This window comes from Orycteropus afer, unplaced genomic scaffold, assembly GCF_000298275.1.
Source record: "Orycteropus afer afer isolate SDZICR_OR568_19922 unplaced genomic scaffold, OryAfe1.0 scaffold00270, whole genome shotgun sequence".
In the NCBI taxonomy this organism is placed as follows: domain Eukaryota; kingdom Metazoa; phylum Chordata; class Mammalia; order Tubulidentata; family Orycteropodidae; genus Orycteropus; species Orycteropus afer.
The window spans coordinates 1141740-1156276 of record NW_006921857.1 but is presented as its reverse complement, the minus strand read 5'-3'; the positions used below and the strand labels follow the sequence as shown (position 1 = coordinate 1156276).

Below are 14537 nucleotides of genomic sequence, written 5' to 3'. Positions count from 1 at the left end.
CACCTTCTTTTTTTTTTTTTTTTGCCTCCAAATGATTTTGAGTTTTGTTCCACATTGTTCTCCCTCTCTATGCAGGATCTCCTACATCCATGTAGGGAAATTTTTAAATACATTTTCTTACATCCAAGAACTTAGATGAAAATGGTAAGCTATCTCTTTCTTACAAACTGTAACTTCCCTCCTTGGCCAAGGCTACTAAATATTTTATGTACTGGGTGATTGATTAAGAATACTGAGTTCATGAATAATGTGGGAGTCTAAATATAACCAGTCATGCAGTCCAACTTAAGTAGGAAAAGAAGCTTTGGATAGTACTAACTATGGACAGGATCATTATGAGAGGAGTTTATGATGGATGTCACTATCATATTACGAGTCATGAATCATCCCACCAATCTCTCCTGAAAGCCCTGGTAAAATAGTAGATGAGGGCATATCCTTTCCTAGATAGAAGGAGAAACTGAGGTAGAGTGGGTTGTTTCCAGTGCTTCTGTCCTTATTTGGTATTAGGTCTCAGAAGCAGGGTCCTAAACTACATGCAGAGTTAACTCACTGAAAGGCTAGCTCAGCATTTCCATAAAGCAAGCGAACACAGAACACTAGTTTTGGCAAATCAATACTCAAGAGGACAAAAGTTTCCAGCATGAATTAAGCTTGAAAAACCTTACAGAGTCCCAGTTTACATTGACATATTAAAGACTCTGTGGTTGATCTTTTAGTGGTTAATCAAACTCACTTCACAAAGCAAGGCAAGATTTCCCACATCTCTCCTTTCCCCCTCCCCTGCCATCTCACAAACTGCACTAACTGACTTAGTAGGGAGGACTTGACAAGACAGGAATTTAGTTCAAGAAGTAGACAAGGATCCTGCTACCAACGGAACTATGAATGAAGTGACTGAGTCTATGTTTCTGCCCCAAAGCTATGATTTCAAGTTCTATACTTCAACTCCTACACAGCAGCAAATTAATCCTGTTTGGTACTTAAGTCCATTAGCTGTTAGCTATTATAATTCTATAGAATAATGACTAAAAGTTCAGACTCTGGAGCCAGATTGCCTGGGTTTAAACCCAGTTCCATTCACCTTACTAAACATGTGACCATGGGCAAGTTACTCTGGTGGCATAGCGCCTAAGGGATCTGACTGCTAACCAGAAGGCTGGCAGTTCAAACCCAGCAGCCACTCCTTAGAAGGAAGGTTGGGCAATCTACTTCCATAGTGATACTGCCTCGGAAACCCAAGGAGGGAGGGGTCACTATGAGTTGGATCCGACTCGACAGCAGTGAGTTCGGTTTTTGGATTTTATTAGTAAAACTGGGATCATAACATCAACGTGTTGTTCTGAGGATTAACTGAGTTGACAAATATATTTCCAACCCACAAGTTAGTATGACACATGAGTACTTGGTACATAAAAGGGACACAAATGTTAATTATTATTATAGGTAATCACCACCTTTGGCATCAACAGACCTTTTCTTTCAATGGGCACATATAGGAAACCAGCACTCTCGTTGACCCGGTAGGTCTTCTTATCAAACTCTAATGTAGGCTCATCCTCAGTGTCATTGATAATGACCTTTGCCTGAGTGAACTCTCCTAGTAAGGCATATGCTGGCATGCTGAGCTCCACAGTGAAACTTTCGATGTTTTCAAACACATCATCATCATTGATGACTATGGTACAGGACTTGGTGTCCTCTCGCTCATCAAATTGCACCTGTTGTAAAGGAAACAACAAAGAGTCAAGGTGTGCTTCAACGTCTCCTGCTTTGCTTCCCCAGAGCATCATGAGAAAAGAGAACCCAACCCTGGTGGGCAGAGTACTGGATGCAATAGCTGTTTATTCCAGGCCCAACTTCCTGCTGTATCACCTGGAACACTTGTCTACCTCTTTCCATTCTGCATTTATAAATGGGGGTTTGATTTACTCTGTAGGGACATGCAGAACAAAGACATCTCCTATCATTTGGTGACTTTAGGAAAACGTGTAAGTAGCTATTCATATCTTGTATTATTAACTCAGTTGAGACAGCCACAGTTATTGTCTGATTGATTACTCAGTTCCCCTCCTATTTGTGCCAAGTTAGACTGGAAAGATCTCTGAACTTGGAGTGTGAAGTCTCAAATCCTCATTCTGTCACTTTCAAGTTACCCTGGTGACATAGTGCCTAAGGCATTTTACTGCTAATCAGAAAGCTGGCGGTTCAAACCCATCAGCAGCTCCTCAGAAGGAAGATGGGGCAATCTACTTCCATAGAGATATCGCCTTGGAAACCCAAGGAGGGCTTGCTATGAGTCAGAACAGACTCGATGGCAGTGAGTCTGGTTTGGTCTCTGAGTAAGGCTATAAAAACTGACAAACTTCAAATTTCTCATCTGCTAATTCATAATAATACTCTTACTTCAAATACATATTCCAAACCAAACACAAGCCCACTGCCATCGAGTCAATTTTGACTCATAGCAATCCCTGTTGCATTTCCAAGGCTGTAAATCTTTACAGAAGTAGTTTGCCTCATCTTCCTCCTATGGAGCAGCTAGTGGGTTTGAACTACGACCTTCTGTAAAGCAGCCAAATGCCTTATCCACTACACTACCAGAGCTCTTCTCAAATATTTATTTGGAGGACTAAACGAAGTAATGTATAATGAAAGCACTAAACATATTCTAAATATACTCTCAAGCATTGAAAAAAATATAACTAATAGCATCGCCATTTACTTGTACAAACAAAATTGACACAGAACCTCAGTGTACTGAATAACAGAATTTGAATTCACAGAAAGTTACATTATAAACAAGCCAGACTGAATTTTAACTAAAATTAGCTATATTATTTTGCCATTAAAATGGGCTAGATCTATAATGTGAACAGATTTATTCTGATATAAAACAAATAATTTTAGAAAACGTATAGGGACTTATTCTGGTTTTACTTTGTGTTGTTAAAAGGAAGAAAAAGATGAAACCTTGGAATGAGTCCAGGGCTACAGACTCGCTCAAACCGAAAAGGCAATGGGCCTGATGACACTGTGTAAACTCACACAGCTGACGCATGTGTAAACGTAGTCATAAGCCTCTAGGGACACACAGTTATGGAAACACATGATTTTCATCAAACAGAAAATTATTATTACATATCCAATCAATGAATCAAGTTAAATTTTACTTGTTGTTGTTGTTATGTGCCGTCGAGTCGGCCCCGACTCATAGCGACCCCTCCTTGGGTTTCCGAGGCAGTATCACTACAGAAGTAGGATTGCCCAACCTTCCTTCCGAGGAGTGGCTGGTGGGTTTGAACCGCCAGCCTTCTGGTTAGCAGTCAAGTGCCTTAGGCACTATGCTAAGCACCCCATTTCAAAATATGCCCCCTTATCTTCCAAATGAAACATTCAACAGATCTCTATTTAGAATCTAGAATACCTGCCCTTTGCCTTTCCTTGAAAAACACAAAGACATACCCTGTCCTATCACTTTGCTGAAAGACTCTTTAACTTATCCATTCTTCGGCAATGTCTCAAAGGACTGCGCCTACTTCTCTTTACAGAGGCTTATCTTCCCATAAGAATAATTAAACTGCTTTGAAACAAACATTTAGTAAGTACCTATTAAGTACCAAGCATTGTGCCATATGTATGTTGTTGTTGTTGTTATTTGCCGTCAGTCAGCCCCGACTCATAGCGACCCCTCCTTGGGTTTCCGAGGCAGTATCACTACGGAAGTAGGATTGCCCAACCTTCCTTCCGAGGAGTGGCTGGTGGATTTGAACCGCCAGCCTTCTGGTTAGCAGTCAAGTGCCTTAGCCACTATGCTACCAGAGCCATATATATAAGAAGACAAATACAGAGTACACAGCTGTAAAGTGGTTTACTGTTTGAGTCCTATCTGTTCTCTCTTGTTTTTACTCTCTCTTTTTTCTCTCCCTTTCACACCCTGACTCTAATTACCACTGGTGTAGAGATGACTTGCATATTTGTATCTCTAGCCCAGAACTCCCTTTGCACTCTCTACACATACACACACACATAAATATTTGCATATATATATATATATATACATATATATGTGTGTGCGTGTGCATGTAAGGAGCTCTGGTGGTGTAGTGCCTAAGGCATTTGACTGTTAACAAGAAGGTTGGCGGTTCAATCCCACCAGCCATTCCATGGATGGAAGACCAGGCAGTCTACTTTTGTAAAGATTTACCATCTTGAAAACCCAAAGGGGGTTGCTATGAATCTGAATCAACTCGATGACAGTGAGTTTGGTTTGGTTTGTTAAATGTGCATATGTGATATATGTGTGTGTATGTATATATAACATTATATATACAAAATAGATATTATATGTATTTTAAGGAGCTCTGGTAGCATAGTGCCTAAGGCACTTGACTGCTAGCCAGAAGGTTGGTGGTTCAAACCTACCAGCCTCCTCAGAAGGAAGGTTGGACAATCTACTTCTGTAGTGATACCACCTCAGAAACCCAAGGAGGGGTCACTATGAGTTGAGTCTGACACAATGGCACATAACAACAACAAAACAACATATGTATTTTATATATGTATTATATATGCAGCAAAACCTCCAAAAGCCAGAACCTGTGTAGGGTGGAAACCTGTCAGAGAAGGAACACTCAAATATTTTCCACTGAAATGTTTACATCAGCCTAATAAATATTCTCTGAAAGCTGGAAACTGTAAGACACAGATGGAATGAGAAAATGGTTGGTTCTGGGACTCCAATATGAGGAAGTGCAGATGTGAAAACCAGAAATAGTTCCAAGAAGTAGAAGTAAAGTGAAAATTACCCCTATCTTTGTTTGAATAGTATATGCATATGCCTGTATATAATTTGAAAAAACATGTAAATCATAAAAAATGGTCTAGTCCTATAAAGTCAAAGAGAAACATTTCCTGGGTATTTATGAGGTAGGAAACTTAACAGAGAGCAATAGAAAAGTGGTACGATTACATCCTGTCAAAGGGAGAAAACTTGTGAGACCTGGAAAAATAAGGCAGTCCCATCAAGTTCCAGCTCTCATATGTTTCCACTGTGTATGAGTGTGTGTGTGTGAGTGTATTTTATATATATATATATATATATATATATATACACACATGTATGTATATGTCTCAATTTATCATCTCTAAGCCATTCACACTCAACATGTCCAAAGCAAACTCACAATCACCCTCTCGCCAACCCTGCTCTTCTTATGGTGTTTTCTCCTAATAAAAGGCATCAACATCCATCTTTCCCTCCCCTCCTGTATCTACTCTACTACTAAACCTCATTAATTTTACCTCTTAATCATCTCTTGAATCCATTCATTTTTCTTTGTCTTCACTTTATTATTCAAGTTCATCATCTCTCACTTGGCCTGTTCTAAAAGCATCCCAACTGTACTCCCTACACTCTCTTCCCTCCCTTCAGGTAAAAGAGGTGAAGAGAGAGGAAGGACTAGGATACCAAAGGCTTAGGGTAGAACATGATGCCTTAAAGGCTTGTTATAAAGCATATGCTACCAACATGTAAAGGCTATAAAGGTACACCATCACCTAAGCTTTACCAGTTAAACTGCATTGGAGATTGGATGGACCGTGAAGAAAAAATTACAGTGGGAAGGAAACAGAAAAATCACTTGAGGAAGTATACCAAAAGGAGAGGGAAATGGGATAAAAAGAAGTGGGAAGGTGCCACAATAGCCTACAATCATGTTGTAACTCCTATAAAAACCTGCCCAGAAGTTTGTGAATAGGAGGTCCCTCCCTCACTTACCTGGCCAGCATATTCCACATAGTCCTGCTGCCCAGGTTGGGAGCTGACTCTGGAGCTGGAGCTAGCAGTGCCCTGCTCAGTGTGACACAGGACAATGGCATACTGATTCAGGTTTCCCATCCTCTGTACTGTGACACTGACGGATCCTGCCTTCTCGCTGACATTGTAGCTAGAAGCAGACAAAACATGATATTCAAAAAAGTAGTCTCTGAATATCTGTGCCATGATTATGAAGAAACCACTTGCTTAATGCCTGCCTTTTCTGAGTGGTCATGGGTATGAGGCAGTTCACAGAAGAGGAAGTTTGGTTCCTTCAAGAAGCCAGGTTATAAATGGAGGAAACATGGTCACCAGGAACATTCACAATAGTAACTGAAAAGGAAGCTGTGGATGCAGAATGCCATTATGTCCCATTTTGAAAGAGAGTTGAAAGTCATTTAGAGAAGATGGACAGCACATATAAGGCGAGAACTTCAAATTTCAGGACATGAAGAAATCACAAACAATCTCTCCCTGGTGTAGTCGAGTAATTAGAATAGGTCATCGGTTCTTAGAGAGGAAAGCTGCTTGGAAGGCAATTAATGACTTAGCTCTGGTGGGAATTGACTGGGCTTGATTTCCCAGGAAGTATGTAACTGAGCCAGGATAGTGCCAGCAGTAAGAAAATATTACTTAGGCCTGGACAGCAAAAGTGTTTAGATAATTGGGGTAAACTTAGCTTGCTACTAGGAATTTTTATTGCTTTTGCAAAGTAGGAAACAGACTCTTCATATGTTAATAATACTAAGAATGTCAGTATGAAGGAGCTCTGGTGGTGCAGAGGTTAAGGCATTCAGCTGCTCACCAAAAGTTTGGTGGATTGAACCCACCAGCAACTCCACAGGAGAAAGACAACATAGTCTGCACTTCTATAAAGATTTACAGTCTTGAAAACCCTATGAGGGTTGCTACAAGTCAGAAATGACTTGATAGTAGTGGGTTTGGTTTTATGTCACTATGAACAAAGAAGACCAAAGGAGAATTGATGCCTTTGAATTATGGTGCTGGAGAAGAATATTGAATAGATGACCATGGACGCCAGAATAATGGACAAATCTATCTTGGAGGAAGTACAACTAGAATACTACTTAGATGCACAAACTCTGGTCATGTTATCAGGAGGGGTCAGTCTCAGGAGAAACACATCTTGCTTGGTAGAGGGTCAGCAAAGAACAGGAAGACACTCATTGAGATGGATCGACAAAGTGACTGCAATAATTGGCTCAAACATACCAACAATTGAGCATGGTGCAGGACTGGGCAATGTTTTATTTTGCTGTACATGGGGTTGCTATGGATCAGAACTGATTTGACAGCACATAATAACAACAACAGTTGGTTTAGAAAAGCCATAAATGAGTGGAGCATGTGTTGGGCCTTGCTTGGTCTTGTTGCTGTGAAGGATGCAGCCATGGATCGCTGAGAAGTCAGTCCTGAGTGTAAACTTTGGAGTTCTTTATACAAGTTAGTTCACTAAATATTAGAGGGTTGTCCAGGAAAAAAAAAAAAAAAATCAGTTTTATTTAATTTGTTTAATTTTGATCTTTCTTTCGATTTCTTCCTCGATCCATTGGTTATTTAATAGTATATTGTTTAATTTCCACATATTTGTGTTTTCTCCACTTTTCCTTCTGTTAATTAATTTCTAGTTTCATTCCCTTGTGGTCAGAAAGACACTTTTTTAAAATTTATTAAGACCTGTTTTGTGACCATTTTTTAAATTTTGAAGGAAATACAGCTAAAAGATAATTAACAACAAAACATTACGTATCTAAAATGTAGATTTTTGCTTTGATTCTTCAAATATGTGTAAGGGTGAAAGGGTCAAGGCACATGAAATGAAATTACTCTCCTATGAAAAGGTCCAGTTTTCATGTGAATTATCATGAAGTTGATTTTCTAGAATGGCTATTCCCTGAAATGTAGATTTAAAGAATTATTACCCTCCTCTGAAAATTATAATCATAGTTGTGATTAAACCTATAAGATCAGCAGTGTGCTTGCCCATATTTACCAATTAATATCTCTCCATTTGCCTAACTCCCCAGACAGACAAAGAAAGCATCTTAAAGAGTTGTCTGCATTAAGCTATGTATCTACCCCTAAAGATGTATGATCCAATGAAAACCAGAAGAGCTAGGGGAGTGTGCAACCAAGTACAGTGCTTAAGAGCATGGGTTCTGGATTACTGGGCTTAAATCCTGGTTTTATTGCTATGTGACCTTGGGCAACTTATTCAAACTGTTCCTGTCTCTATTGCTTTGTTGCTGCAAGACAACAAGGTATTCATAATTGCAAGGACTAAACAAGATGACATATGTGGGATATCTAGTATAGTGCCTGGTATATACAAACCAAACCAAACCCAATACCATCAAGCCAATTCTGATTCATAGCAACTGTACAGAACAGAGTAGGACTGTCCTATAAGGTTTCCAAGGCTGTAAATCTTGACTCCCTCATCTTTCTCCCATGGAGCACCTGGTGGGCTCGAGCCACTGCCCTTTTGGTTAGCAATCAAATACAGTATTCAATAAATATTGCTGTGATTATTATAATTATTGCCTTTATCATTATCATCACCACCACCACCATCATTAGATGATTAGAACCGACACTTAGGGTGCTTCATGCTTATTTCCTCTGCTGCTCAATTCCTTTCTCAAGACTAAAATACAACAACACTTGTTTGTACCTGGTATGTTTAAAGCTGATGAGGGACCACTGAATATGGAAGACATTGTCGCTGACCACATTAGGTTTACTGTCTTTCACCAGAAACTGAAAACTGTCCATCACCTCATGAATCTTCTCCTCATGCAGCACATAACGAATCAACCCCAAGTTCACATCCTCTGTGGGGAAAAAAGACTCACTATGAGTTAACGCTGGGATGTCAAGATAGCCTTGACATGATTCTCATGTCAACATACCCAATTTATTGTTCTAATGGATTACAGACAGAACGCCTTTTCCCAAGTACAAAAATAGAGCCTTAAAAATAAATGTTTCTGCCAGATTTCAAAATAAAATCCCATAGCTCTGTGTAACAAAAGACCTGCATTTATACAGAAAGTACCCTTGTGTTGTAAAACAGGAATCCCAAGGTCTTGGCAAAAAAACACTTCAGTAAATGTCTGTGGAATATTTAAGGCAAATTTAAGAGAGTGTAATGTCTCTGACCCTATTCTCTGTGTATCTGTTCACACTCAGACCTGATTCCTTCTAAAGAAGGTTTTTTGGAAGGTATGTGCTGATAAGAAAAGCTGGGGTTAGTTTAAAACATGCCGTACACAAGGCAGAGCTATATGGGACCTAGGAGAGAACACAGGATTGAAGACAGGGAGCAAAAAAGTAAACATGGAACATGAATTTTAAGATGCAGCTTTGCAATGACTGTTCCCTATCAGGTCCACAACAAAGTCCAGAGGACTCTGACTAGGTTAAAAGAAAACTAAAATACAATTTTCTTGATGTGATTCAAAACAGCAAAATATTTCTGCTGAGTTAATTACATTGTTGTTATGTGCTGTCGAGTTGGACCCAACTCATAGCGACCTCTCCTTAGGTTTCTGAGGTGGCATCATTATAGAAGTAGATTGCCCAGCCTTCCTTCTGAGGAGTGGCTGGTGGGTTTGAACTGGTGGGTTAGCAGTCAAGTGCCTTAGGCACTATGCTACCAGAGCCCCCAAGTTAATTATACATGGTTGTTTTAATTTCTTTGCTAAAGCCCTAAAAAAATCCATAACCCTTCTAACACAAAAAATAAACCTCATGGGATCACAAAGCTTCCCTAAAGTCTTTTTTCTTTCTTCATTTTTACAGAAAACCAAGCAGTATCATGTAATCCTTTCCAGAAAATCTGGCCAAAAGATAAAGCAATTCTGGAGCTGAGGAAGCATGGTAAAGATGTGTTTTCCTTCACCACAGTTCACCACTACTAGTTGCTGTAGTTGATTTCAACCCCATGTGTGTCAGAGTAGAACTGCACTCCACAGACTTTTCTGTAATAGGAAAAAAATCAAGAGAAATAAAATTCAAAAGTTGGATGGTTCAATAATAAAAAACCTATTTGTTTGCAAATAGGCTACTTGGGCAACTAAGTAGATGGAAGTGGCTGTGAGAAAGGTCCAGAAGGCAGAGAGAGTGGCACGAGAAAGGATTCTTCCCTTATCTTGGTTCCCTGAGCCCTCACCCTGGGTGAAAATAGCAGCAGCTGTGCCAGGATGAAGCTTATTCTCCACATAGCCATGCTTGGGGCCTGTCATTATTTCATAGACAAGCTGCGAGTCCTCTGTATCTGGGTCCATGGTCAGCAGTTCCTTCTTGGTGATCAGGTTGGTTGCCTGGAATAGAAACCCATTAAATTTAATTCCTGAAGTGGGAATAAAACAGGAACAGGACCCTCTGACTCAGAATTAATTCAGTTCAACAATGATTTACTGAGTGCCTACTGCATGGGAAACTCTATTAGGCTTGGAGTGGCTACAAGGATACAAAGCATCCTGGCCTCTGCCTCAAGGTGCCATGCTTTATTGGGAAAGAAAGGCTCAGGCGCAAGGCAATTATGGCGAGTGCCAAAATGGGGTATACAAAGAGCACTATACATTTTGGGGGACAGGTTAATCCCATCTGGAGTTGGAGAGGGAGGGGTTTTAGAGGGAGATGAGATTTGAGTGTGACCTTAAAGAATGATACAAGGAAGCTGTCCACTTTATACTGTACAGCAATCAGTTATAATGCTTGAAATGGAGTAAGATAAATAAACTGTACTTCATTATTGCTTAAATCTGCTGGCTCACTTTAATTCACTCACTCATTTATTCATTTGACAAAGAAATGAAGGGGGTGGTCAATAGTTTTAAGTATTACTAGATTTAGGAGAGGGCAGTGGAGGTTCAGTAGTAGAATTCTCGTCTTCCGTGGGGGAGGGCCAGATTTGGCTCCTGGCCAATGTCCCTCATGCACAGTCATGGAAGTCCATCAGTCAGTAGAGGCTGATGTGTTGCTATGATGTTGAACAGGTTTCAGTGGAACTTCCAGACTAGGAAGAACTAGGAACTAGGAAGAAAGCCCTGGTGATTTGCTTCCAAAAATCAACCAGTGAAAAGCCAGTGGGTCAAGAGTGTCTCATCCACAGTTGATCATGGGGATGATGCAAGAGCAGGCAGCATTTCATTCTATCCTACATGGGGTCATTACGAGTCAGGGCTGATTCAATAGCAGCTAACAACACAGGTATAGTAAGATAAGAACAGATAATTCACTTCAGATAGGGCAAAACAGATTACACTGGTGACATTGATAAGAGTCACTGATAAGAGTGGGAAAAAGAAGCTTAATTGGAACATATTAAGAGAGTGGAATCATTCTGAATATATAGAAAAAAAAAATCAAATAAAGGATGGGAGGAACTTGCATTGATTTTGGCTCACATATTTTTTTTTTTCTTGTTTAACTTTTTTTTTTCCCCCCAATTGTGATTTGGGTGAAAGTTTGCAGACAAAATTTATTTTCCTTACAGTAGTTCATACACATTTTGTTTCATGACATTGATTGCAATCCCTTTTATGTAATATTGCTCCTCCCATTTTGGTTCATACATTTTTAAAAACCTGACTGGTTCAAGTGAGAAGCTAAAATATCCCAGTTATATATACAACCAACTACTATAGTTTTCCCAAATAACATACCCACATAGATCTGCATATACATTTAACAATCAGAAATGACAAAATTATGTAAAAGAATTCTGGCATAGTATGCCTGTGTACATATTGCATGTGTCTTGCAACATTTCCAGAAGCAAATTTCAACTTCTTTCATCCTCATCTAATAATCTAAAAATGTTACTTTTAATCATATTTGTAAAATATAGATACAAGCCATGGTGAAGAAGTGATAGATTGAGTTTGGTAGTACCCCAGCAGTTAGAAGTAAACAACTGAAACTGTGTTAACCCCGGGGCAGTTTGCAGCCAGGCCTGAGAGTGGAGGAGTTGCTTACAGCCAGTCTGTGCTCAAGTATATCATGTTGGAGACAGGTGGAGGGTTGTGTGGAGGGCTATGTGTGGGACTGTCACAGCCCAAACACAGATTGGTCCCATGGTGGGCAGAGGCCACTGCATGTGCATGCCTGGGTCCTGTGGTACTGGTCTCACATGAAGTTGGGTGGCAGGATGGTGCAGGTGTGGGTACACACTGGCCCTGGACTGCCCCGCAAGGATCTCAGGGGTTAGTCAGACCCATCTCATTCAAGCTTATGATACACAACTCCTCTGTGCCCACAGCTCTCATGCCTGGCCAATGTCATCCACACGGGTAGGAGTTTCAAAAGGCTCGAACATGGTGGCTGGCTGCCGGACAGTGGGGTGGAATGCACACAGCTACAGTGCATTGGCCTTGGCTGCCTGAGTGGTGTCTGGTCTAGGGTGTGCAGACCCATGTACCTCCTGGGCTGAGGTTGGCTGCCCCATTGAGGGCTGTTTCTTGGGTGGGAAAAGTGATTTCTTCCTAAATTGGAGAAAGTGTTTTGCAGAGCATGGAAGGAATCCTGTCAGTAGAGTGGCTACTTTACAAACTTGAGGCTAAGCTGGTGAGGGTCTTCTTCTGGGAATGAAACCTCTGAACCAAGGTGAATACTTAATATTAAAGTTGAGGAACAGAAAAAAAAAATTGAAATTGAAGTCAGTGATATGTAAAAAATTTGGTATATGAAGAAATCCAAAGATTCATGGAAAAAATTAGTCCCAAGTGACTGGTACACCATGCGATTCTCAGCCTATAAAACTGTGAGACCTGAAGAACTAGATGGTGCCTGGCTACCACTGTCAACCACTTGGAGGGGGAGCTATGTAGGAATCCTGGATAGAGTGGGAGACAATGTGGAACAAAACTCAAAAGCATTTGAAAAAAAAAAAAGGACCAGGTTTGCTGGTCTGATAGAGCCTGATGGAATTACTGAGACTATGGCCCCCAGCTGCCCTTCAGGTCTGGAACTGAACCCACTCCTGTGGCTTCCAGACAAACAAAAGACAGGCATATGAGGTGAACATTTACACGAGGTAGATATACTCCTTGGAGAGAACAATCATGGGAGAATAGATGGGCTGCTTATGCACAGGGAGACAGCTCAGGGGGCAGGAGTGCATGGAAGGATGGACACAGGGAAGAGGTAACTATGGGGAGGAAGTGAGAGGGAAGCTGTTGCATTGTGGTAAACTGTAATCAATGTCATGAGACAAAGTCTATGTGAGCTGCTGTATGGAAAGTGAATTTGCTCTGTAAACTTTCACCCAAATCCCCCCCCCCAAAAGGACAAAAAAAATTTGATATAGCACATTTATTAAACTGACATGTGGGGGTTGCATGGTAGCAAAAAATGTAAGATGCACATGTTATTTGCATGAAAATACAGTAGTCAACTTAGGACTCCATCTTAGGAAAATCAGCTCACTTATGGAAGGATAAACATATGAGATGAAATGGAGTTCTATTCATAGGTCATTCTATGAAAAAGGATATGGCATAATGAGTTAGTATAAATGTGGCAGATCTTTCATATCTGCATTACCTTTCCATCAACATACTCCAGCCACTGGAGCCCCAGATTCGTCACAATTCTAGGAGTGCCATCATCCACTGGGAGGATATCTACTCGGAACCGCTGAGGTGCTGCTGTCATAATCTGTTGGGGGAGGCCAGACAAGAAAGCTCATCACATTCAGAAACACCTGTAGTATGTTGGGTGCAGGGCCTACAAACCTGGAAGCCCTTATTCTTCAGAGGCAAATGGACAAACTGAGTCATAGTTTCCATCCCTTGTTGTCACTTGACATAAGGCTTAAATGAAAATGCCGATTGATAAAATGACAATAACATGAGAAGAAAAAGAGCAAGAAGCAAGTTGCACTTTTGCTGGAATTTCACTATTCAACAATAGAAGTTGCTCTGGTGGTATAATGGTTAAAACATTCAGATGCTAACCAAAAGGTTGGCAGTTTGAACCCATCAGCTGCTCTGTGGGAGAAATATGGGGCAGTCTGTTTCCATAAAGACTGATGACCTTAGAAACCCTATGGGGGAACTACTCTGTCCTATAGGGTCACTAAGAGTTGGAATTGACTCGATGGCAGTGGGTTTCTGTTTTATGCACTGTTTAGTTTAGTTCAACAGTACTCTGAAGTAAAACAATGAACAGAATGTTTTTCTTTCCATAACCCTTGTTAAAATTTTTATAAGCTGTTAATGAAAACTATCATTAGAATGCTAATGTCTAAAAAGGAAAATAATGTGTTAGTAAAGATGTGGAGAAATTGTAACCCTCATCCATTGCTAGTGGGAATGCAAAAATTTTACTTCTGTGGAAAGCAGTTTGGTGGTTCCTCAAACAAAATTAACATTGAACCATCGTATGAACCAGCAAACCAATCCTAGGTATATGCCTAGAAGAAGAGAAAAAAGGAACACAAACAGAAACCGTATACCAATGTTCACTGCAGCATTACTTATAATAGCCAAAAGGTGGAAAAATAGAAATGTCCATCAACAGATAAATGAATAAACAAAATGTGGTATATACATCCAATGGAACACTACTCAGTCATAAAGATAAATGAAGTCCTGATACATGTTGTAACACTGATGAACCTTGAAAATATTATGCCAAGTGAAGTCAACAACTAAAGGACAAATATTATATAATCCCCACTTACATGAAA

General features: G+C 40.2%; 1 protein-coding gene across 1 annotated transcript in view; it reads right to left on the bottom strand.

Annotated features, from left to right (window-relative positions):
* FRAS1 (Fraser extracellular matrix complex subunit 1) overlaps positions 1 to 14537 on the bottom strand; it is a 541721-nt gene that overhangs the window by 168356 nt on the left and 358828 nt on the right. The window contains exons 50-54 of the mRNA XM_007950381.1: positions 13391 to 13504; positions 10014 to 10164; positions 8514 to 8673; positions 5780 to 5948; positions 1475 to 1721 (exon numbers count right to left, since the gene is read on the bottom strand). Coding sequence (XP_007948572.1) covers positions 1475 to 1721; positions 5780 to 5948; positions 8514 to 8673; positions 10014 to 10164; positions 13391 to 13504 — 841 coding nt within the window. The remainder of the gene's footprint in view (positions 1 to 1474; positions 1722 to 5779; positions 5949 to 8513; positions 8674 to 10013; positions 10165 to 13390; positions 13505 to 14537) is intronic.